A 25,872-nucleotide genomic window follows, 5' to 3' on the forward strand; every position below is an offset into this window, starting at 1 on the left:
CAGGTGACCTTCCCCAACTAAGCCCTCATTTTCTTTTCTCTCACTCCCTCTTGTATCACTCTTGCATTTGGATTTCCACTCTTTATTCATCCCTCCTTCAGCCCCATGGCATCTATATAATAATGATAATAATAATAATAATGGCATTTATTAAGCATTTACTATGTGTAAAGCACCGTTCTAAGCGCTGGGGAGGTTACAAGGTGATCAGGTTGTTCCCTCGGGGGGCTCACAATCTTAATCCACACTTTACAGATGAGGTAATTGAGGCCCAGAGAAGTGAAGTGACTTGCCCAAAGTCACACAGCTGACAAATGAACTCTGACTCCAAAGCCCATGCTCTCTCCACTGAGCCACGCTGCTTCCCATGGATATCTATATCCATAGCTATAATATGTTCATTTATATTAATGCCTGTCTCCCCTTCTAGACTGCAAACTCACTGTGGCCTGGGAATGTGTGTACCAACTCTGTTATATCATATTCTTCTAAGTGCTTAGTACAGTGCTCTGCACACAGGAAGCACTCAGTAAATATGATTGATTGATTGGTGGCCCATAACTGAGTTGGTCAGTGTTCGATGGGGAAAAGGGCTCCCTCTGGCAAGGGAATGAGAGAATCCGCGGGGCAATTTCATCACATCTGCACTTGCTTCCTACCTTTGTTGCTTTGGACAACACACAGAGAAAGTGATAGGCCTCATTCCTGTATTTCTAAAAAAGATTTTCTTCCCTTGAAACCACCTCAGCAAGTGACTTCCAAAGAAGGGATCCCTGCCATAGTGGAGGAGGGGAAGCTGTGAATACCCTACAGTTCCCCTTTCCCACCCTCCAGCTGGGCTCAGAATTGGCCCCAAAATAGCTCCCTGTCTGAATTCAATACTGTCAGATGTTTGTGGTTGGCACGGTGCTTGTAAGGGGGTAGGAGAGAATAAAGATTGTGATCAATTAGCACTGCATGTAGTCAGCAAAACATGAAAAATTCCTGCCTTTGCAATCATCGGATCAGCAAAGCATGAGTCACTGCACGCAGCTAGAAACTCACTGATCAGGCATGCCGAGCACCACAAGGATCTGGAAGATGTTAGGATCTACTGCCGTGCCTCCATTGAGGTTTTCGGAGCTGAGGAGAAGTAAGATAAGCATGAATAACTTTGAAACTAATCATGACACTTGCCACAATATTTTACCTTTCTTATGAGAAGTTCCAAAGACTTTTAAGTTTTTCTCCTGTTAACACTTATAATATCCTTCCTGACTCTGGCTCCATCTTCTCCAATAAATTCAGGATGAGGATGAGAGAGTTTAGCTTTTTACCTGTTCTCATATGCTATTATGCATTATACATTATGTTAGGTGTGTGTCATTAGATTTTATTTTTATGTTTTAGGCTTTGTAGAGCAGCAGCATGCCCTAGTGGATATGCCCTAGAGCATGGGCTTGGGAATCAGAAGGACCTGCGTTCTAAACACCTCTCCACCACTTGTCTGCTCTGTGACCTAGAACAACTTCCTTAACTTCTCTGTGCCTCTGTTACCTCATCTGTAAAATGTAGATTAAGACTGTGAGCCTCATGTGGGACATGGGTGGAGTCCAACCTATTTACTTTGTATCTACCACAGCACTTAGTAACAAATGCCATGAAAAAGTTTCATTATATTTTATACTGTGGTTTTATACTGTACTTTCCCAGACTGAGCCCCCCCCTTCCTCTCCCCCTCCTCCCCCTCCCCATCCCCCTGGCCTTCCCTCCTTTCCCTCCCCACAGCACCTGTATATATGTGTATATGTTTGTACGTATTTATTACTCTATCTATTTATTTTATTTGTACATATTTATTCTATTTATTTCATTTTGTTAATATGTTTTGTTTTGTTCTGTCTCCCCCTTCTAGACTGTGAGCCCACTGTTGGGTAGGGACCATCTCTATATGTTGCCAACTTGTACTTCCCAAGCGTTTAATACAGTGCTCCGCACACAGTAAGCGCTCAATAAATACGATTGAATGAATGAATGAATGAACTGTACTATACTGCTAATGTTTTGCTACTTTTCATTATATTCTTCTAATTACAGTTCAGAACAATCAACCATCCCATCAGTTATAATGTGGCTCTGCCGTTTGTCAGCTGTGTGACTTTGGGCAAGTCATTTCACCTCTCTGTGCCTCAGTGACCTCATCTGTAAAATGGGGATGAAGACTGTGAGCCTCACATGGGACAACCTGATCACCTTGCATCCTCCCCAGTGCTTAGAACAGTACTTTGCACATAGTAAGTGCTTAACAAATGCCATTATTATTCATTATCCTTATTTGTTAAGCACTTACTAGGACGCAAGTATTGTACTAAGTGTTGGGGTAGCTTCATGTTAATCAAGTCACAGTCCCTGTCCCATGTGGAGCTTATATTCTAAATAGCAGAGAATAAAGGTATTGAATCCCCATTTTACAGAGGAGGAAACTGAGTCACAGAGAAATGAAATGATTTACCCAAGGCCACACAGAAGATGTGTCAGAGTACCTTGAGAAGCGTGAGAGTACAATGAGAAGCATTGCGGCTCAGTGGAAAGAGCATGGGCTTTGGAGTCAGAGGTCATGGGTTCAAATCCTGGCTTCACCAGCTGTCAGCTGTGTGACTTTGGGCAAGTCACTTAACTTCTCTGTGCCTCAGTTATCTCATCTGTAAAATGGGGATTAAAACTGTGAGCCCCCCCCGTGGGACAACCTGATCACCTTGTAACCTCACCAGCGCTTAGAACAGTGCTTTGCACATAGTAAGCACTTAACAAATACCATTATTATTATTAGTAGTAGTAGTACAGTGGCTAGAACAAGTGCCTGGGAGTCTGAAGTCCATGATTCTAATCCCAGCTCTGACACTTGTCTGCTGTGTGACCTTGGGCAAATCACTTCACTTCTCTGAGCCTCACTTCCCTCATCTGTATAATGAGGATTAAGACTGTGAGCCCCACATGAAGCAACCTAATTTTGTATCTACCCTGATGCTTAGAGCTGTGCTTGGCCCATAGTAAGTCCTTAACAATTACCTTTATTGCTATTATTATTATTATTATTATTATAATCCAGGTCCTCCAACTCCCAGACTCACACTCTTTCTACTAGGCTATGCGGTTTCTCAGTAACATTTATCAAACCTTACACTACGTGAAAGGGTGTAAGGGTTTGACAGATGTTACTGAGAAACAGCATGCAGCAGCTGGATTCATGGACATTGAGACAAGGTCCTTAGCCCACAGGAGGCTTGTAAACTAAAGTGGGGAGAGAATCTACATACACACAGGGAGAGAAGGAGAGGGAGAGGAAGAGAGGAAGCAAGAGGCAGTCACGTAGAAGAGGAGAGGGACAGAGACACTGGAGGAGAGGAACGGAGACCCCGCAGGAGAAGGACAGAGGAGGGCGGAGTAAGAGATACAGAAAGAGACAGAGTCACAACTAAGATGAGTGGGACAGAGACAGAGAGGAGAGAGACAGGGAGGAGGAGGAAGCAAGGTAGAGACAGAAACACGCAGAGACATGGGAGGCTGTGTAAAGATACCCAATTACAGAGAGGAGAGGCAGAAAGAGAATAGTAGTAACAGTGTTTACTGAAATCTAAAGTTCCTAATGAAGGAATTTTTGTAAAGTACAAAACTAAGAAGCAACATGATTCCTGGCCATAAGGAACTTACACTCCAACTGAAGGAGATATTCAAATATTTACAAATGGAGTTTGTCAAAAACAGTGATTGAATGTACAGTTGAATAAACATACATATGAAAGTTCTAATGATGGGTATAATTAAGTTCATTATTCTGTACAGGGGGGGAAGGAAGCCAAAATAAACAAATTCAAGAAGCAAATGCACTATAACAGTTCATTTTCCCTTCATCCCCTCAGTTCCTCAAGGTTCCTCAAGATTTGGGAGGAGTTTCGAGCTCATCCTGAACTTTTGTGGAGGCAGGGAGGGCCTGGCTTCTGCAATTTCTTGTGGGAAATAGGGGTGGTACTGACTCTCAGGCTACCCCACTAACCTGTGGATTTCCTCTGGAGGCGAGTTCTGGATAGTGGGATGTAGGGGGCTGTCTACCCTCCTGGAACTCAATGTACATACATATTTCTGTTGACGGCACTACCATCCTTCCCGTCTCACAAGCCCGCAACCTTGGTGTCATCCTGGACTCGGCCCTCTCATTCACCCCTCACATCCAAGCCGTCACCAAAACCTGCTGGTCTCAGCTCCGCAACATTGCCAAGATCCGCCCTTTCCTCTCCATCCAAACTGCTTCCCTGTTCGTTCAAGCTCTCATCCTATCCCGTCTGGACTAGTGCATCAGCCTTCTCTCTGATCTCCCATCCTCGTGTCTCTCCCCACTTCAATCCATACTTCATGCTGCTGCCCGGATTGTCTTTGTCCAGAAATGCACTGGGCATGTTACTCCCCTCCTCAGAAATCTCCAGGGGCTACTAATCAATCTGCACATCAGGCAGAAACTCCTCACCCTGGGCTTCAAGGCTGTCCGTCACCTCACCCCCTCCTACCTCACCTACCTTCTCTCCTTCTCCAGCCCAGCCCGCACCCTCCGCTCCTCTGCCGCTAGTCTCCTCACCGTACCTCGTTCTCGCCTGTCCCGCCATCGACCCCCAGCCCACGTCATCTTCCGGGCCTGGAATGCCCTCCCTCTGCCCACCCGCCAAGCTAGCTCTCTTCCTCCCTTCAAGGCCCTACTGAGAGCTCACCTCTTCCAGGACGCCTTCTCAGACTGAGCCCCTTCCTTCCTCGTCCCCTCCTCTTCCCCTCGTCCCCTTCTCCATCCCCCCCATCTTACCTCCTTCCCTTCCCCACAGCACATATGTATATGTTTGTACATATTTATTACTCTATTTATTTTACTTGTACATATCTATTCTATTTTTTTTTATTTTGTTAGTATGTTTGGTTTTGTTCTCTGTCTCCCCCTTTTAGACTGTGAGCCCACTGTTGGGTAGGGACTGTCTCTATATGTTGCCAACTTGTACTTCCCAAGCGCTTAGTACAGTGCTTGGCACACATTAAACGCTCAATAAATACGATTGATGATGATGATTTCTGTGTCTACACACACAAGCGCACACACACAGAGTAGAGAGAGACAGAAGAATAAATTTGTGTATTTTAGCTGTTAGAAGCAGCACCTCTAATTAGTGTCACCATTTTCATTGACATAGTCATCATCCACCATCATCTATCAAATGCGTTACAGTGTGATAGAATTTGCAGTACTAGACTAAGTGGGGAGGTCAGAGTTTGAGCATACTTATTATGTTTTATTTTCTTTATACAGTGCTCTGAACATATTAGGTGGTCAGGGCTATTGCCAAGTGCTGAACTACGTTTTGGGGTAAATAGCATAAAAAAAGACCAAATATTCATTCATTCAATCATACTTATTGGATGGTGTGTGCGGAGCACTGTACTAAGTGCTTAGACATGGGCCCTGCCCCTAAGCAGCTCACAATCTTAATGAGATGGACACACACACAAATTCATATGCACACATATACACATAAAAAAATCTAACTCAATATTATCGATATTGCTTCTGATGACTACTCACAAGAAACTCATTTAAATGACAAGCAAAGGATTTTAGAAATTGCTGCATGCATGTCTCAGGTCCTGGACAAGTATCAAGCCCTACCTGACTCTCAGTGTAGATTTAATGTGATTAGAGTTCTTAACTATCAGATAACCTAAAGCTTGGGGCAGATTTGGCTCCACAGTACTGCTAGAAAACCATTGCTGTGCATCAGTCAATAAATCAAAGGGGTCAGGAATGTCTTACAAACTACCTTATGTTTCCAGAAGTCCCTTTTCTCTCCCAAAAGGTCAGAGCACTTAACAGATGAAATTCATTGCACCCGAAGCAATAAAGTGAAAACAGGTTTTCTTTTTTTTTTTCATTTAACTCCAAAAAGAAATGAGTGCAGAAAGAGGCTAATGTGTATGGATCCAGGAATAGAATCACTTTCCTTGTCTCTAGGTCTGCATCTCTGCCCATTAGCTTTTCCATAGGGACAATGAAAGGAAGTTTTTAACTTTTTCAATACTTTTTCCTTTAGGTTAGCTTTTAGTCAGTGACTGTGAGTCTCAATTTGGTCCATTCAGGCAGAAATGGCAATTCTCAGACCTATCCTGTGAGCTTCTTTTACTTTTCTTTTTTTTTTTTGTAATGGTATTTAAGAACTTGCTATGTGTCAGGTGCTGTACTGGGATAAGTCCAAAAAAACAAGGTTACTTTTGCTTTACTGAGTAGTTTGAGAGTTGCTGGATGATTCCATCCTTGTCTTGTGGCCCATGTAAATGCTCATTCCCTTTTACTCAATTGTTAACGGAACAATGAAATACCCAATTCTCGCTGTCTGACAACTCACACTATACGCAATTACCAGACATAAGACATTTAAAAGGTTCTGACTTGTGTAAACTTCTGGGTGGCAATTGAAGCTCACGGTTACTGCTTCGGTTGTCGAAATGCAAGTGAATAACGCAGTCTCTTCATTCTGTTCACCCCATACAAAACCCCTCTTAGACAAGCCCAACCATAGCAAGATTTTTTCCTGTGTGGTTCTTTGTTGAGGTCATGGACTTTAGCCAAACGGTGGGATAGAACTGTTTAACCCTGGGAATGTTTCTCGTTACTACTGGATAACTGCTGACTTATTTGATCATCATTAAGGAATTTCAGACATGATATGCTGGAGGAATCCAGGAACTGCCTATTTCTGATCTGCCCCCACAATCTTCCCTCCAACTTTCTTCCCCCACCCAACACCCCCACCTCAATTGGCATAGATTGGTGACTCTCAACTGGCCATGCAGAGTCAGCAGCTTTATAAGGGTATTCCTTGTGTGCAGAGCACTGTACTAAGCACTTGGGTGAGTACAATATAACAGAAACATTCCCTGCAAAAAATGAACTTCCAGTCTAGAGTGGGAGATAGACATTGATATAAATGAATAAATTACAGTTATCCCTTATGATCTGGGTCAAGGTCTGAGACCTACTTTATAACAGAAGAGTTGGGAAATGAGGAATTTAGAAACCGGAGAGTTATGTCATTCAGAGCATCATTTATACTGACGAAAATGAAAACGGTGATTGAAGTTACGGGTGATGTTTTCTTTATTTGGTGGAACGTTTGATACTTTTGGGATTTCATCCATTTTTAATGAGAAAAAGGAATTACAAGGTAGAGGATCAGTGTATTGAACTTTACCTGGGTAGTAGCTCCACTGGCATGGAAATGATGCAGCACTTTGCATGCATCTTCAGAAAATCAGTCACGGTAATTATTTAGTTTTATGTCTGATGTCTTACAACTTTCACCCACCCCATTTAGCTTTGTCATTTTGCTCTCACACTGAGTAAAACGGAGGCATTGGTAGATAGATTTCTACAGCAAAGGAAATGTTAGTTAATGGATGCAACATTAAAAAGAAAAAAAAGAACACCCACCTGAAGTCATGCCCTGCAGGAATCTATTTCTCTGCCTTAATGTTTCTTAGTGGCAGGCTTCTGCCAGGAAAATCATTATCCACCAAGACATGCTGCAAGCTATTTTAGATAGTTCAAACTGAAGTAGAATTATACAGCTAAACTATATGTGTGTGTATATATAAATATATATGTATATATACACATATATATATACACATATATATATACATATATATATTTAAATTTGAAAAAAAGAACTGCACAAGAGATACATTGTCATAGACAAGTACAACAAATGAGTCTGTGTTGCACATTTATTTCAAAGTGATGTTAATACATTTTATGGATGTGGAATTAGCTAAACTGATGCATATAAATGAGTGTAATTAATACCATACTCTTTTGAACAAAGAGTTCCAACCCCAATATTTACTTGCTTGAAATTCATGATCTTTGAACTCTACTTTTCAGATATTTTCTTTTTCATTCCTAAAAAAAACCCATATCCAACACCATCAAAAAATAAATGAATAAAACACAAAGCCTAAAGCACCTTAATCTGGAGTGTTAATTTGAGTGCTAATTGTTTATTTTGAATAAACAGTTCAAATCCTATAGGTTATCAGAGGAGCAAACTACAGATTTAGTAGTCTGAAAAATAAATGCAATTAGCTTTCCAAATGGTATTTACCTGCTCTACAAGACTTTTTGAAACAAAGGGGAGAGAATGACAAAGGCCTAAGGTTAGTCATTAAAGGAAAGGAAAATCACTGATTAACTAATATTCAAAATTACTAGGGAAATAATTTTCTTAAATCCAAATCAGTTTCCCAGGATCAGTTTGCTTTTTTTTTTTTAAATTCATATTCATTAATCAGTTACCCTGTGTCACACATTTTCCTAAGCCTTGGGGTAGATACACAATAATTCGCTGGACACAATCCCTGTCCCACATAGATCTCACAGTCTTAATTCCCATTTTAAAGATGAGGTCACTGAGGCACAGAAAAGTCAAGTGGTTTACCCAGCACACGAGTGGCAGAGACAGGACTAGAACCCAGGTCCTCTAATTCTCAGGCCCAAACTCTTTTCACTATGTCCTCCTGCTTATATGTCTCCAAATTTGCCAGGCCATGACAAATTCCAAAAAGAGGGGAAAATATTATATTCAATTTGGAAATTAATCAGACCAATAGATGACCTTGAACTTGATGATTGCATGTATGGTACTTGATGTCTTGTCTCATCAGTTTTCATGCAGATCCTAGAGATCCAACTTGCATGTGCTCAGCTTGGATACCATGTGGATCAGTTGGCAGATCTTTGCTTACTACCTCTTTGTTCCCATGGTAATTATTGTGGATACCCTGATACTCAATGAGGCATTTTGGATCCAGGGTTTTGATATTCGTGCCTGGCATGCGGTAGCTCAGTCTTTCATGGAAGGCCAATAGGAAATGATTTGCCTGGGTTTGAGCTTTGTTATGAATCTGAATCCCTAGTCAGGAAGAGTATTTGATGCTGTTGGGATCTCTCTCCTATGTTTTTTCCATTCTTTGCAGGGAAACGATGTCTTGTCCTGAAATTTATTTTAATATTGAAGGAATCCAGCTAATGTTTTATTGTATTCTAACAAAACAAAGCCTAACAAAATCCTAGTGAAATGACAACCTGTACCCATTCCATTGAAGAAAAATGCTGTCCTGACCTCTTCGCCCTGTGCATTTTATCATTCCCGGTCTCCTGAATTTTTGCTCTTTTAAAATGAAACGATGACTGATTCCAGTAGGAAAAAAAGTATATATATTTAAAACATGTTTTTGGTTCACATGCTTCTCAACAGCCTCTTTCTGAGTGTAATAGATTAATCAGTGTGTACTAAGCACTGAGGCATCAGCAGCATGGCAGAGTCTAGGGCAGACTCATTTACTGCATGGAAGGAGGCAACAGTAAACCACTCCTGTATTTTTACCAAGAAAACTCTATGGATATGCTAGCAGAATTATTGCAGACATTCTGGGAAAGATGTTTCTGTGGTGTCGCTATGGGTTGGAAATGACTCGACAACATGACAGCAACTAAACACTACACTAAGTGCTTGGGAGAATACAGTACACACAAATCAGCAAACATGTTCTTTGCCCATAGTGAGTTTACAATCTAGAGGGAGAGATAGATTTAATAAAAATAATTAACAATATTATAGAGATATGGCATTTGCAACTGAGCTTTTGTTACCTTCTATTTGGATCCATTGGAATTCAATCAATCAATCAATCAATCGTATTTATTGAGCGCTTACTGTGTGCAGAGCACTGTACTAAGCGCTTGGGAAGTACAAGTTGGCAACATATAGAGACAGCTTGTTGTGATCTGTGCCCAGAGCTATTTTTTTTCTGTAAGATAATGTCCCCATGTTCCTAATTGGCCCAGAAATTTGATTGACAACTGCTGCCCAGAAGGGTCAGCAACATCCACTGACCACCTTGGTGATAAACCTCAATTTGAGCTGACCTTTCTTCCATCAGAATAGTAGGATATTCTGCCCTTAATGCTCTCATTTCAAGAGGATTTCTACTCTTCCAAGCATTTAGTGCAGTGCTCTGCACTTAGTAAGCACTCAGATACCATCGATTGATATTGTATGCTACCAAATGCTCAGTACAGTGCTCTGCACACAAGTAAGTTTACAATAAACATGACCGATTGATAGATTACTGAATCAAGCAGGGGCAGCTGGACCCTCCCTGGTGGAGTGAAGCCAGGCTGAAAACTGGAGGAAGAGAAAAAGGTTGGGGTTGTGGGTGTGAGAGGCCTGTGCCAGAGTCCTTGAGAGGACATTAAGGCAGGGTCAGAGGTACACAGAAGTTAAAATCCATTCATTCTTTGCATGAAACTAGCCTGTGAACAGGTCAGAACTGAGATTAGGATGCATTTCCTGCTGCTTCAGGGAGAAAAAATGGAGATTTCTAGTCTCAAATACTTCAAAAAATACATCTTTCTCCAGGTACCTCTGTCAGTTCATGCCCATCAGTTGTGCTGTCTTCAACTAAGGTGTGTCACTTATGTTCCATTCTCCTAAAGCAGTGACATTTTAGTGATGGCTGTTAACTAACACCACTTTAGCCAGAAAGGGCTTCAAACATTCATTTTCACCTGGGAATATTCTCCAACTGGTTAGAACGATGAGGCTTCAGAAAGTGTAAGACAAACATCTCTTAAAGACCATGATAAAAGAGGAGAAAATTTACACAGTCAAGAAAGGTTGAATTCCTCCCTTTGTTTCCCTTAATTCCCTTGCCTTGTTTACCTGCCCGTCTTAGAAAGTGCACTGCCTGCTTTAAAATGGAAATTATCTAAACTGCAAGATAATGTGTTTGATTTTTAGGCTTTAAAAGGCCACATCTCAGAGGTCTGCAATGAGAGAACCAGTCATGTCATTTACCTGTGCAAATACTTGATATAATCATTCCCAGGTGGACTAATTTCATGCCCAAACAGGCTTATGTGTGCATTTTTCATCCCCTTATTACCTCATTTGTGAATACAAATGGAACTAGAAAAATGAAGGTCTAGTTGTGCAATAGCTGGGGATGTATTTCTGATTTCAATCATTGAGTTGGCTATTGAGAGACAAAAAATATACAGTATTGATAAAATCGTAATGGCTTCTTCTTTGCCTACCGCCTACTTCTTACAGAGGGACACATTCAGGATTGTATAGCTTTTCCTATTCATAAGCCCTTCCCCTGGTCCTTTCTCTCCAGGTTCACCTCCCAAAAAATACCTGGCTTGTAATTCTGCAGTACTGCACTTGAGTTAAGTGTTTCAAGGAATAGCTGGTGATGGGATTGGCTTGGATAATCCCTTTTGAAACCAGAAACATCAGACAGAAAATGCATATTAGCTTGGAAACAGTTTACCCAGGCCAGGGCACAGCTAGTGGACTTGTCCTGCCTATATTTTCAAGCCCTTGAGGTCCCTTAGAATTTGAAGGTGCCACTTCATTATTCATGCCAGGTAGTAATAACAATAATAATAACGGTATTTGTTAAGCACTTACTATGTGCCAAGCACTGTTCTAAGTACTGGGCGGGATACAAGGTAATCAGGTTGTCCCACGTGGGGCTCACAGTCTTAGTCCCCATTTTACAGATGAGGTACCTGAGGCACAGAGAAGTGAAGTGACTTGTCCAAGGCACACAGCTGACAAGTGGCTGAGCTGGGATTAGAACCCACGACCTTTACTCCCAGGCCTGGGCTCTTTCCACTGAGCCACGCTGCTTCTAGGTCCCTCCATCCTGACTAGAGCTCCTTTTAGTCATCCTCCCCTCTCAGCCCACAGAACGTCTGTGCATATCTGTAATTGTATTTATTTATATTTATGTCCGTCTCCCCCTCTTGTCTGTTAGGCTGTGGGCAGGGAATATATCTGTTGTACTGCTATATTGTACTCTCCTAAGCACTTAGTAGAATGCTCTGCACACAATAAGCACTTAATAAATACGATTGACTGACTGATTGGCCAACTAGAGCGCTCCTAGATCTAGGAGAATTTCCAGGAGGTCTTGTTAGAGCAAGGCACCTAGGGACCTTCCCTAACTCGAGTGAGCCTAGGACTGTATTGTTCTTGCATTTTTCATTATTCTTGTCTCTTACAATGTTCTTGTGTTTTTATTGCTTCAACTTTCCTCATTTGTCTAGCATCAGTCTCCTCTCACCCCCGCCCATCCTGCCACCCCCTTATTTTAAATTGTGATACCCTTTGGGGGTGGCAATTAATTGGGTCAAATTCTCAATGGGGTATTTAGTTTTTTCAGCACTTATGCAGTGCTTTGCATACAGTGGGTGCTTAATAGGTACTGTTTCTACTACTAGAAGTGAATGGAAAATCATTTTCTCTCACAACTTTGGGCTTTCTTTGTCTTTGTAGCCCACCCAATCCTAGATTAACTATGGCGACTGTATCTCTCTCACGAGCCCCCATGATATTATCTGGGTACTTTGGCCCACCTATCCATTCTCCCATGTGGCCCTGAGCTGCCACTTATCAGCTGTGTGACTTTGGGCAAATCACTTAACTTCTCTGCCTCAGTTACCTCATCTGTAAAATAGGGATTAATAATAATAATAATAATTATTATTATTATTACCAATATAGGATTGTAGTCAACCACCCCTTTTTTATTAACTGTGAGATTGTCCAGGTCAGGGTTTATGTCTTTAATTTTATGGTAGGCCCCAAGCATCTGCCATTTGTTTGCTGAGTGACCTTGGGCAAGTCACTTCATTTCTCAGTTCCCTCATCTGTAAAATGGGGATTAAGATTCTGAACCCTGCGTGGGACAACCTGATTACCTTGCACATAGTAAGTGCTTAACAAATGCCATCATCATTATTACCTTCTAGACTGTGAGCTTGTTGTTGGATAGGGACCGTCTCTATATGTTGCTGACTTGTACTTCCCAAGTGCTTAGCACAGTGTTCTGCACACAGTAAGCACTCAATAAATACTATTGAATGAAATCTGCTAAAGTGCCTTGCACCCATGAGAGCCTCTGTAAGAACTGATGAATGGATGATTAATAAGCTGTGCCTTACTAAGCATGAGATCCTTGATAACAGAATATCTTCTGTATGTTTTTCTTTCCCTTATTTGTTAATATTATGATCGACCAAATTAAGCATTTACTGTGGGTTAAGCATGTTTTACATGGAGCTCACAGTCTGAGAGAGGGACAGTAGGCACCTTATCCTGGTTTTACCAATGAGAAAACTGAGATTCTGAGAGAAAAAATGACTTTCCAAAGTCACACAACAGGCCAGTAACAGTGGCAGAAACAAGTCCCTTGCTCTTTCCACGATAACGTTACTTCATTATCGATCAGCAGTTCAGTAATCACGGGGCCACACAGTCCTGATGTCACCTCTTTAAATCTGAAAAAGAACTCTTGCCTTGCCTTTAAAATGTATTTATTCTTGTGTTCCCAATTATGCTTTGCTAGATACTAGACCTTAACCTGACAAAGTAAATTTGATTGGATGATCATATTTTTCCCAAAATAATATTAGTTTTTAGTAATAGATTTATTGCTGATTCTGAGACTTGACAACCCTCGCCTAATATAGAGAAGCATCATGGCTCAGTGGAAAGAGCATGGGCTTTGGAGTCAGAGGTCATGGGTTCAAATCCCAGTTCCTCCAATTGTCAGCTGTGTGACTTTGGGCAAGTCACTTAACTTCTCTGTGCCTCAGTTACCTCATCTGTATAATGGGGATTAAGACTTTGAGCCCCCCATGGGACAACCTGATCACCTTGTAACCCCCCAGCCCTTAGAACAGTGCTGTGCACATAGTAAAGCAGAAGCAGCGTGGCTCAGTGGAAATAGCACGGGCTTGAGAGCCAGAGGTCATGGGTTCTAATTCTGGCTCTGCCACTTGTCAGCTGTGTGACTTTGTGCAAGTTACTTCACTTCTCTGGACCTCAGTTACCTCATCTGTAAAATGGGGATTAAGACTGTGAGCTCCACGTGGGACAACCTGATCACCTTGTATCCCCCCCAGTGCTAAGAACAGTGCTTCACACATAGTAAACGCTTAACAAATGCCATCTTTATTATCATTAGTAAGTGTTTAATAGCTTAATAAATGCCATTATTATTATTATTATTATTATTATTATTATTATTATTATATACCCACCCATTACTTATTGTTGCAGTCATGTTTCCAAAAATATGACTTCTGTTGAATCATTCATTGAATCCAATTCTTCCATAAAAATGATTGTAAACAGGAGGGATGAGATACAATATGCAGCAAAACTTTCAAACAACCCTAAACAGTGGTTTACTGTAACACACCAGTAAGGTTTGCACAGTTGAAGTGGTGAAGGTAGAGGTTGGAAATATGTCTAATTTAGTAATCAAAGTATTGATTTCCATGCTTCTCTTCCTGCTCAGCACACCATCTTCCTTTCTGGGTATTTTTGACTCAATGGTACATGATAAAATCCTCAACAGAAGTGGTCAGGGAATGGTTCTAATGGTTCTAATCCTAGTAACAATGATAGCCTCACTGCCTTAGAAACATGGTTTGGACTACGGACCAGGCTGGGCAGTGAAACAGTATTACAGAATTCCTGAGCTTCCCTAAATGAGCCTGGTCTCATTCATTCATTCAGTCATATTTATTGAGCACTTACTGTGTGCAGAACACTGTACTAAGCACTTGGGGAGTACAAATTGGCAACAGAGATGGTCCCTACCCAACAATGGGCTCACAGTCTAGAAGGGGGAGTCAGACAACATAACAAAACAAGTAGATAGGTGTACTTCCCAAGTGCTTAGTACAGTGCTCTGCACACAGTAAGTGCTCAATAAATATAATTGATTGACTGATTGTCAATACTATCAGAATAAATAGAATTATAGCTATATGCACACAATTAATAAAATAAATATAGTATGTACAAATAAAATAGAGTAATAAATATTTAGAAATACATACAAGTGCTGTGGGGAGAAGAAGGGGGTAGGGCGGGGGGCGATGAGGAGAAGAGAAGGAGGCTCAATCTGGGAAGGCCTCCTGGAGGAGGTGAGCCCTCAGTAAGGCTTTGAAGGAAGGAAGAGAGCTAGCTTGGCAGATGTGTGGAGGGAGGGCATTCCAGGTCAGAGGCAGGATTTGGGCCAGGGGTTGATGATGGGACAGGTGACAAGAAGGCACAGTAAGGAGGTTAGCGGCAGAGGAGCAGAGTGTGTGGGCTGGGCTGTAGAAGGAGAGAAGGGAGGTGGGGTAGGAGGGGGTAAGGTGATGGAGAGTCTTGAGGCTGAGAGTGAGGAGTTTTTGCTCTAAGAGATCAGGTACACAAAAAATAGAAGAGCACCCTGACATCGACGTGGTTACCTGTATTCCAGAGAGAAAGAAATGAACCACCCACCCTCCTCTGGACTGTAAACCCAATGTGGGCAGGGAATGTCTCTGTCATGATGTTGTATTGTACTCTTCTAAATGCTCAATACAGTGCTCTGCATGTAGGAAGTGCTCAATAAATGTGATTGACTGGCTGACTCCCCCCTGAGCAGCTAGGCTTCCTCTCCAGGAATCCACAGTGGCTCCCTCCAATCATCAGTAGTATTTATTGAGGGCTTATTCTATCCAGAATACTATACTAAGCACTTGCGAAAGTCCACCAAGGTAATAGATATCCCTTACATGAAAGGAGCTAACAATCCACCATGGACCTGGGCTTCCATTAGAGCTCCTGCACTAGATTGTAAATGTCTTTTTAGCATTTATGTTATCTGATGAGCACTTACCATATGCCAGGCACTGTACTAATTGCTGGGATAGATACAAGCTAACCAGGTTGGACGCAGTCCCTGTTCCACGTGGGACTCACAGGCTTAATCCCCATTTTAACTGAGGCAAAGAGAAGTGAAGTGACTTGTCCAAGGTAACACGACAGACAAGTGGAGGAGCAGGAGTTAGAACCCAGGTCCTTCTGATTCCCAGGCCCGTGCTCTATCCTTTAGACAACACCTCTTCTCAGCCTGAGGGCAGGGATCATGTCTACCAACTCTGTAGTATTACACTCTCCAAAGCACTTAGTACAGGGATTTGCAGAAGGTAAGCTCTCCAATAAATACTGCGGATTGATTGATTGATTGTCTAGTACCACTCAGAAAAGGGCAGGGACTATGTCTACCATTTCTACTGCATTATACTCTCTCAACTGGATAGTACAGTGCTCTGCAAACAGCAAATGCTCAATATATACGGTTGATTGAAATGGAAAATCAATTGCTGTGGCAGTCACTGTGGCTACAGTAGTGACTCTGAAACTCAGTGCTGTGTGGAACTGAAATTCTGTTTCTTTAGCACAGTCCCCTACTGCTTTGAGTTTTGGTCTGTGTATTTGTCCTTCACTTTTATGTCATTTTAGGATTTCATTGTTTCGTCTCACTGTGTGCCTGTCATTAATCTCTTCTTCCAGCCTTATAGTCTAAGACTGTGAGTCCCTTGAAGGCCAGAAATCATATCTGTTTTTCACCTGTGCATTCTTTTCCAGTGCTTAGTACAGTGTTCTTCAAACAGCAAGTGCTCTGCAAACAGTAAGGGCTCAATAAATACTGTCGATGATGATGATGAGGGTGATACTATTACTACTCCTGCTTCTACCACTGTTCACATTATTGTATTCACTGAACATTAATGTTTGGCTTTTTAGTTAGCGGGTGGAGAAGAAAGATTCACAGTTGTCTGGATCTATGATGCATGTCAAAATACTGCTGTGGGCATGCATGGCATTGAAAGTTGCCAAGAGCACTGGGATGGTGCACCTGTAAGGATGATGACACATTCCTGAATTCAGTGTACAGACAAGTTCCTTATCCAGCACAATTTTACACTCATGATGCACTCCCTACTACTTGGAAGATTTTTTACCTTGGCATTCATTCATTCAATTGTATTTATTGAGCACTTACTGTGTGTAAAGCACTGTAGTAAGTGCTTGGGAAAGTACAATACAACAATTAACAATGACATTCCCTGCCTACAATGAGCTTACAGTCTAGGAAGGGAAGACAGACATCAATACAAATAAATAAAGTTGCAGATAGATGCATAAGTGCTGTACGTATTTGCTGTGGGACTGGAAATGGGGAAGAGTGAAGGGAGCATGTTGGGGCAATGCAGAAGGTAGTAGGAGATGAGGAAAAGTGGGACATAGTCTCGTTAGGCATCTTGGAGGAGATATGCCTTCGATATGGATTTGAACGGGGGGAGAGTAATTGTCTGTCAGATTTGAGAAGGGAAGGCATTCCAGGCCAGAGGCAGGACGTGGGCTAGGGGTTGGCGGTGAGACAGGCGAGATCGAGGCACAGTGAGAAGATTATCAATAATAATAACAATAATAGTAATTATGGTATTTGTTAAGCGCTTACTATGTGCCAGGCACTGTTCTAAGCATTGGGGTAGATACAAGATAATCAGGTTGGACGCAGCCCCTTTTTTCACATAGGGCTTGCAGTCTTAACCCCTATTTTATAGATGAGGGAACTGAGACACAGAGAAGTTAAGTGACTTGCCCAGTGTCACATAGCAGACAAGTGGCAGAACAGGGGCTAGAACCCATGACCTTCCGACTCCTGGGCCCATGCTCCTGTGAGGGCTGAGTTGTAGGAGAGAAGAGAGTTGAGGTAGGAGGGGGCAGGGTGATGGAGTGCTTTAAAGCCATTGGTGAAGGAGTTTTTGAATTGAGTCCTGGTATCAAAGGTCCACGGCAGATTTCAGTGTGTTATTTGACCCAAGCTTCTGTTTCCTGGCTGCCAGAAATCACACCTCAATTCTTTGGCATATTTAGCGCAGTAGTTCAGCAATGCCATTTCTCCTCATATCAATCTGAATGAGGCAGGATTTTGGTCACTATAAGCATGAAGGACTTAGGGGTTTTTTTGAAGGCAGGCTGAACCTGAACAGCTCTCTACCACTCAAGAAAGTGAACATCTTGAGAGTACCACATGCCATCTTCCCCTTGAACATCATAGCCTATTGTGGATCATTCTTTTCTGGCACAGAGGGTAGCAGTTTTCCACTAAAAGCATAGACTTCAATCCACCTATTAAGATTGCGATAGTGCCTGTAATTGCACAGATTCAATGTCTGAAGGACATAAGGCAGAGCTCGTAATAGGGAGCTATTTATCCATCTTAAAATTTCAAAATTGGTCACCGATTGTGACTGCCGGGGCTAACACAGACCTAGCGAAGACATTATGTTCTGACTGAAAGTGATTTTCTGCCTGAGGATTTTGGCTGCAATTACAGTTTCAGGGGTCCTCCTAGACATGAGAGAATTGTCCATGATGGAGAAAATTATGGTAAAGAACAGGACCCCTGACAGAGAGGGGAATGTCTGGATCCCAAAGTTGTAGACGGACAAGTAGTTTGATCCCTGTGATCCTCATACCACGTTGCTTTCTCTAATGACGGATGACTCTGCCTTTGATCAAAACATCAGTTTCCAATCTGGAGCTCACAGTCAGCATTTAACTTGTTTCAGATTGGTAATTTCTTGCCCCTGAAGTGATTGTACTGCTTAAGACTTAGATTTGGGGCTTTGTGGAAGCAGTTTGGTACCATATTTTATGTTCTGAAAATGGGTCTGTCGAAGACATGAATCAGCACACTACATTTGAGGGATTATTATGGCAGAGAGGTACGAGGCCAAGTCGGGGGGCATATCAACATTTTGCAAACCTAATCGACAATTGCAAAATTTTCACGGATCCCCGGCTCATAAAGGGAGAATCCAGTTTCTTAGCCGGCGAGTTCTCTGGTAATTTAGGAGAAGAGTTTTTTTGTCAAAATCGGATTGGAAGTCTTGGAAAGTGTGAGGTTGAGCTTAGGCAGTCAATAATTTTTCTGTAAAATTGTACCTGCATGCAGGCCTGCCAATAGGCTGAGAGATCTCCCAAATTAATAGTTGCTCAGGGGTGGTTGTAGTCCCACTCTCTGCTCTCTCATCCTTATCCTTCTCTCAACCTACGTTAGCACTAGGGATGTTCTTGATTTGAAGCAGCAGGACAAGAGGACAGGACTTCTGTAATTGATTGGAAAACCCTAAAATATAGTATGTCAGTCAGCAAGACAAAAGGGTCTCTGAGGTTACCTTGGAAGTAGGATTCAGGTTTGTGTTTCCAAAACCAGTGATTGATCAGTCAATCAGTTGTATTTTTTGAGCATTTACTATGTGCAGAACACTGTACTTGGTAGAGTACAGTACAACAGAATGAGCAGGCACATTCCTTGACCATAATGAGCTCACAGTATAGACAGAGAGACAGACATTAATATGAATAAGTAATTTATAACATATAATTTGAAAACATGTACTTAAGTTCTGTGGGTTTGGGGATGGAACAAATATCAAGTGTCCCAAATTCACAGATTGAAGTCCTGGATGACACAGAAGGGAGGCTGAGCCAGGAAAAAGAGGGCTTAATCAGAGAAGGCCTCTTGGAGATGTGACAGCAAGAGAAACAGCGTGGCACAGTGGAAAGAGCTTGGGCTTTGGAATCAGAGGTCATGGGTTCAAATCCCGGCTCCACCAATTGTCAGCTGTGTCACTTGGGGCAAGTCACTTCACTTCTCTGGGTCTCAGTTACCACATCTGTAAAATGGGGATTAAGACTGTGAGCACCCCCATGGGACAACCTGATCACCTTGTAACCTCCCCAGTGCTTAGTACAGTGCTTTGCACATCATAAGCGCTTAATAAATGCCAACATTATTATTATTATGTGACCATAGTAATGCTTTGAAGGTGGAGAGAGTGGTGGTCTGGCACATATTGAGGGGGATCTTGCCTGCACAATGAAATACCTGTGAACTTTAGGTTTGTGGAGGTGATCTGTCCAAGTGAAAAGAGAACACAGGACCAAGAATCAATTGAACAGGATTTTAGTCCCAGCTCTACCACTGGCCTGCTGTGACCTAGGGGAAATCACTTAAGTTCCCTGTGTCTCAGTGTTCTCATCTGTAAAATGGACATAAGATAACTACCCTCCCTCCTGCTTATTCTAGGTGCTCAGGGACTGTGCATAACATATGCCTTTTAGCTGACCCAGAACATAGCACACTACTTAGTACATAACCCTTCATAAAATACCAAAACTAACTTGGAGATTTTGCCCACTTAGCATTAATTGTTTCTCATGTCTATCCATGGCGAAAACAGTTGTCTACAAAAAGTGTCCTTCCAAAATTGTGATACCCCTAGGCAGACATGACATAGACAGTGAGAGAGCTCAGTATGTTGTATGAAGCACAAGTTCAAGGGGTTCTGATATGTGTTGGTATTGATGATGGTGGTGGTGATGATATCAGTAGTTGAGGTATTTGTTAAGCACTTACTGTGTGCCATGCACCGTACTAAGAGCAGAGGTGGATACAAGTAAATTGGGTTGGACACAGTCCCTGTTCCACATGGGGTTCGCAGTCTCAATCCTCATTGAACTGTGCTCGTATGCAAAGTGTAGATCATTCCAGCCCTATGTAGTGAGCTACAAACTGAAATAACAGTCCAGGAGTGCACTGGGCAGACTCAAGGCCTCTAGGTCTCTTCATGGCACCCTCAGTAGTTTAGAAAACAATTCAACTGTGCTCACTTGCCAAGTGTAAACCATTCCAGTTCTATGCAGTGAAATAACAATATGAAGTAACTGTCCAGTAGGAGTGTAGTGGGCAGGCTCCAGGGCCCTTCTTTGTGCCCTCAGTTGTTTAGAAAAACTATTCAATTGACTCAAAACTAATTCAAAACTGGGAAATCAGCCCTAGAAATAAAGAAAGCTGAGTTTTGTCTCCTCTTCCTCCCTCACCCCTCTTTCGCTGGTGGGGACAGTTCTGCATACAAAGGAGCTTTGCCCTTGAAAGACCTATGCCCGCGCAGGATAATTTTATCTATGACAGAGTCATTGGTGCCTTCTTCACCTTGGAAGGCAAGCGAGGCAGATAGGGATCTGGAAACATCCTCAAATGAGAACCTAAATCGCCAAACATAGGGAGTTGAAGGCTAATTGAGCATATAATTCACTATTCAAAGTTGTATAGCCCAGCTGTCATTCAAAGGTTGAAAGGGACTTCATTTTGGCCTCTGGAGAAAAAATATGAAGCCAGAGAAGAGAGTACTGGCCTGAATTCAGTCTGGGGTATGAAATACAGTATCCTGTTACATGAAAGATTGAGCTGTATGTATCTCAGGAGTTCAGGAAATGTCACTATATCAAGGTGCCTCGAGATCCTTGTTTAACAATCTTTACTTACATATAGCATGGCTGGTTCTAGCCCAGAAATGATGGTTTCAATGCTGGGAGTGGGGTATTCATCATTCAGAGCTAATATCATTTTTGGTATTTCAAGAAAGGCTTTTACTGAGGTATCGAGCTTAAATTGATTTGCTACACCCTCCTGCTGAGTGAAGCAGTGTGATTTTATCTGGTTCTGGATTTTAAATGTTCACTTACTTTTTTTTCCCCCCTTTTGAGTTGAATTTATTAACTTGCTACTCACCAAGTCTTCATAGGTAATTTAAAGGACCAAGAGAAAACAGAAGTAGAAAGCAATCATTTCTGTGAAGCTTGCTTGGGATAGACTAGAAGATGATGCTTGGGTGAGATTTAAGTGAAGCAGACTGGATCCCCATTCCTAAATACAAAGTACTTTCATATCTGGGATTGGACTCCCACTTCTAGAAATGCCTTGATTACACCTGGAAGGCGAAATTACTGAGGAAAAGTAGAGTGGGAAATTGCAGTTGTGTAGTGAACCTCAAAGGCATTTGGAAATGAGACTTTAAGAAAAGGGAATGAAATGATCTTGCTCAAAAAACCAAGTCGGTAGATTCCAATAGTCTTTCTCTGTTGTGCAAACAGAACAACAACAATAAAATTCCATGAAATGCTACCTGATATAAAAATTATTTTTACATATCTCCATAGTGCTGTCTCTCTGGTACGTTAATCTCATCTCCCATCGATTTTTCACCAGCTTCACTCGGATGTTGATAAAGGAGATGGCTCCATCAAATACATCTTGTCGGGAGAAGGGGCCAGTTCCATTTTCATTATTGATGAGAACACTGGGGATATTCATGCTACAAAGAGGCTGGATCGTGAAGAGCAGGCCTATTACACCCTCCGAGCCCAAGCTCTAGACAGGCTGACCAATAAACCTGTGGAACCAGAGTCTGAATTCGTCATTAAGATTCAGGATATCAACGACAACGAACCCAAATTTCTGGATGGACCTTACACGGCGGGAGTTCCTGAAATGTCTCCTGTTGGTAAGTGCAGATCATTTGGCTTTAATAGGGTTGTGGGCTTTCTCATTTTGATCTGTTTCTTTCATTCTCCTCTTTGGAGGCTAATGGAGTTAAGTTCATGGGTATGATTATGTCCAGTTAGTTTTGAAGTATTTTGTAAACAATTCTTGATCCTCCCATGATGTTTGCACCCAAAACATCATCACCCCCATTATTTGAAGGAATAAAGTGATGGATATGTGGTTTCAGAAAGGCTCTTGGTTTATGCTGTCTTCCTGTCTGACCTGACCTATGATTTTATGACACTGTACTTCCCCATAGCTTTAATATCAAATTTATGGGCCTGAAAACTAGCTATACAGTTTTCCTTTGGTAGCTCCAAGCTATGTTCAGGCTCACACGCGCACACACATACACACGCACAGACACACAAAAACACATCCTAAGGCAACAAAAATTCTTGAAATTTTGTTTTTTTCCATCCATGTTGGTAATGGATCAAGGCTTTGTATAGTACTCTGTTGTCAAGGCCCCATTGAGCCCCAGTGAGTATGGCATCAAAGACCGTGGAGCTCAGCATTCAGAATGCCTGACCCTCTCTCTCTCTCGCTTTTGGAGTGGAATGTGTGCATTTGCATTCATCCTCTAATTGAGTTCTAATTTTCCCCTAAGCCTAAGTGCACAAAAGTGTATAGTGACTTCTACTAGGAATAAAGCAGCATCCAGCCATAGAGTATAAATGAAAGCAAAATAAAGGTTTGTGTGCTTTCAACTTGGATGAAATCATATTTTGACCTGGCAAGATGCCAAGTAAAGTATTTCAAAGATTTTTTTTCTAGAACATAAGAATACATGACCTTGCTTTTCCTATACTCATTTCATTTGTCCAAATACTGGTGATATGTAGTACTATCACTGGGGTAAAGGCAGAAAAGACTCAAGAATAAAAGATGGAAATCAATGATCTTTAAAAGGATCAAGTGACCTTGCGGCTGAAATTTGTTTGAAACTTTATTCTTGAAGGAAGTCATTATTTTTGGTGCAACTTTGATTTGATGATCATTCAAAATTGAAATACCAATATTTTAACTAAAGGATTCTTCAAGGGTAAGGTTATTCCAGATCCAAATTAATTTGGAGCAGATATGTTCCCAATACAATGTTGGAGAGCATGCAACTTAGATTTCACAGATAGTTCCTTGAGCCTCAGTGAATCCAGAATGTTTGCTGTGTGTATTTCTTTAAATGGCTCTGATAGAGCTAGGTTTTCAGAGAGGTGATTCTAGAGCTGAACAGGGTATCTTTGAGGGTAAAAGGGAGACTTTCTTATCTTCATCGTGTCTCTGATATTTAAGGACTGCAGTACACTCGTTTGACATACTCTTTGGTTAGATAAGATGGCCACATTCTCATCCCCCATTATCTGACTGTGAAAATGTGCAAATTATTCAGTTATTCAGACTCAAGCAAATATTTTGGCTGAATTTTCTGGGTGCCTTAGGCACATTTCATGGTAGTTTGAAGTCAGATCCAGACCTTACTTACCTGGGTAATTTGCATTTGTGGGGACAGTCTACAAGGGGGCCATTTGGAATTAGGGAAATATGTTCTCAGCTTTGGGATGAAATGGATAAGGGGAGTAGAGAAGAAACTCTCTGTCTTTTAAGAGCTTACAATCCATTAAGGAGGCAATGGACACTAAAAAACAGATAGGAAGGGGAATAAAGGGGGGTTATCTAGATAAGTGAGGCCGCTGTTGGGTAGGGACCGTCTCTATATGTTGCCAACTTGAACTTCCCAAGCGCTTAGTACAGTGCTCTGCACACAGTAAGCGCTCAATAAATACGATTGAATGAATGAATGGATAAGTTAGCATTTAGTAATGAGATGTAGAAGATATGCACTTAATGATCCGGGAGGTTGACGGTACTTATGTACTTTGGTGGTGAGGAAATGCTGAATATGCAGTAGGGGGGATATAAGAAGAGACTAGAAATTAATTGGGGAAGGCTTCCTGCTGGAGATGTAATTTCAGAAGGGCTTTGAAGATGTGATGATCTATGGGCTTACAGATATGAAAGTGGAGGGGGTTCCAGGCAGGGAATAAGATCTGAGCAAGATTTTGGCCATGGGAAAGAAGCAAAGTGAGAATGTTGGTGTAAGTAGGTCAGCCTGGGAGGAAAAAAGAGTGTGAGCTGGGGTGTGGTGGCAGAAGAAAGAGGATAAGTTGAAAAGAGCAAGCTAATCGAGTGTTTTAAAGCCAATGGTTAGAAGCTATTGCTTGATGTGGAGAGGAATAGGCAGGGATGTTCTGCAGTGTCTGTGAGCAGAACATTCTCCCCATTCCCTGCCACTTAACTACTGATGTAACAGCAGCCAGAAAGTACCGGGGTTGGGAGAGGACACCATTCACTCTGACACCTCCACTTACTGATTTTGAATCATGTTAATGGGTGACAGAAAGGAATAGAAAGCCAGAACCAAGCAGAACAACAGTGAACCTACATGGGGCCCAGTGAACTTAAACTCACTCTCCCCTACAGGAGAGAAGAGTGGATCACCTTGGGATCCCCAGCCCTGGAGATTTGGTCTTGGGGATCCTACTTAATTTACATTCCTTCCTCTTTCATTTAACATCCCCAGCTTCCACAGTGTATCAAGGGCAATCTAAGGTATTTTGGTTTTTTTTACCACCGTTATAGTCAAGAACAATGAATCATTTGAGTTGAAGAATAAACCACAGCTGAGAAACCTGGCTCAGTGGAAAGAGCACTGGCTTTGGAATCAGAGGTCAGGGGTTCAAACCCCGGCTCTGCCAATTGTCAGTTGTGTGACTCTGGGCAAGTCACTTCACTTCTCTGTGCCTCAGTACCCTCATCTGTAAAATGGGGATGAAGACTGTGAACCCCCGTGGGGCAACCTGATCACCTTGTAACCTCCCCAGAGCTTAAAACAGGGCTTTGCACATAGTAAGCACTTAATAAATGTCATCATTATTAAATAAGTTAACCAGCCATGAGCATTATTGCAACTTCTTCAGAACAGCACTATCAAAACCAAATATAGAGGCTTTGTCTCTGACTTTTGTGTTTTCTCCAATCAAGATGTTAGAGCTCTTTTATAGTTTTACCATTTCCCTTTTGATTACAATTTTAGGTTCAGTTTCAACTGCTGTGGTTCCTCAGCAGTTTCTGAAGCTTTTTCTCCTTTTAGAATCAATCAAGCAGTCATGTTTTAAGTGTTCAGTAAAATCAAACTATCTCCATTGAAGCATATATACAAAAGGAGAAATCCTTGATATCCTGTGTTGATATGTGCTGATAGTTGAATATTACAAGAATGCAAATCAAGTATTATTGGATTTCTGTCCTCATCAGGCAAGCTTGGGGCGCATCTCCTTTAAATTAATCCCCCTCTCTTCCAAGGTAAAAGAAAAGACATATATCATTTGTGATCTGGTAAAGTGCACTTGTTTAAAAAGTTTAATATGGAGGAGAAATTGGCAGCTGAAGGCCCACTGACCAAAAAATGTTAATGCCAAAACATAGGAAATGTCAGCATGGCAAAGA

The 25,872-nt window shown here is 41.8% G+C and overlaps 1 protein-coding gene across 2 annotated transcripts in view; it reads left to right on the plus strand.

The window, feature by feature from the left end:
• Nucleotides 1–25,872, plus strand: part of CDH7 (cadherin 7) — a 175,913-nt gene that overhangs the window by 69,883 nt on the left and 80,158 nt on the right. For both annotated transcript variants that reach the window (XM_038746940.1, XM_038746939.1), the window contains exon 3: nucleotides 22,030–22,324. In XM_038746940.1, the coding sequence (XP_038602868.1) occupies nucleotides 22,030–22,324 (295 nt within the window). The remainder of the gene's footprint in view (nucleotides 1–22,029; nucleotides 22,325–25,872) is intronic.

This window comes from Tachyglossus aculeatus, chromosome 5, assembly GCF_015852505.1.
Source record: "Tachyglossus aculeatus isolate mTacAcu1 chromosome 5, mTacAcu1.pri, whole genome shotgun sequence".
Classification (NCBI taxonomy): Eukaryota; Metazoa; Chordata; class Mammalia; order Monotremata; family Tachyglossidae; genus Tachyglossus; species Tachyglossus aculeatus.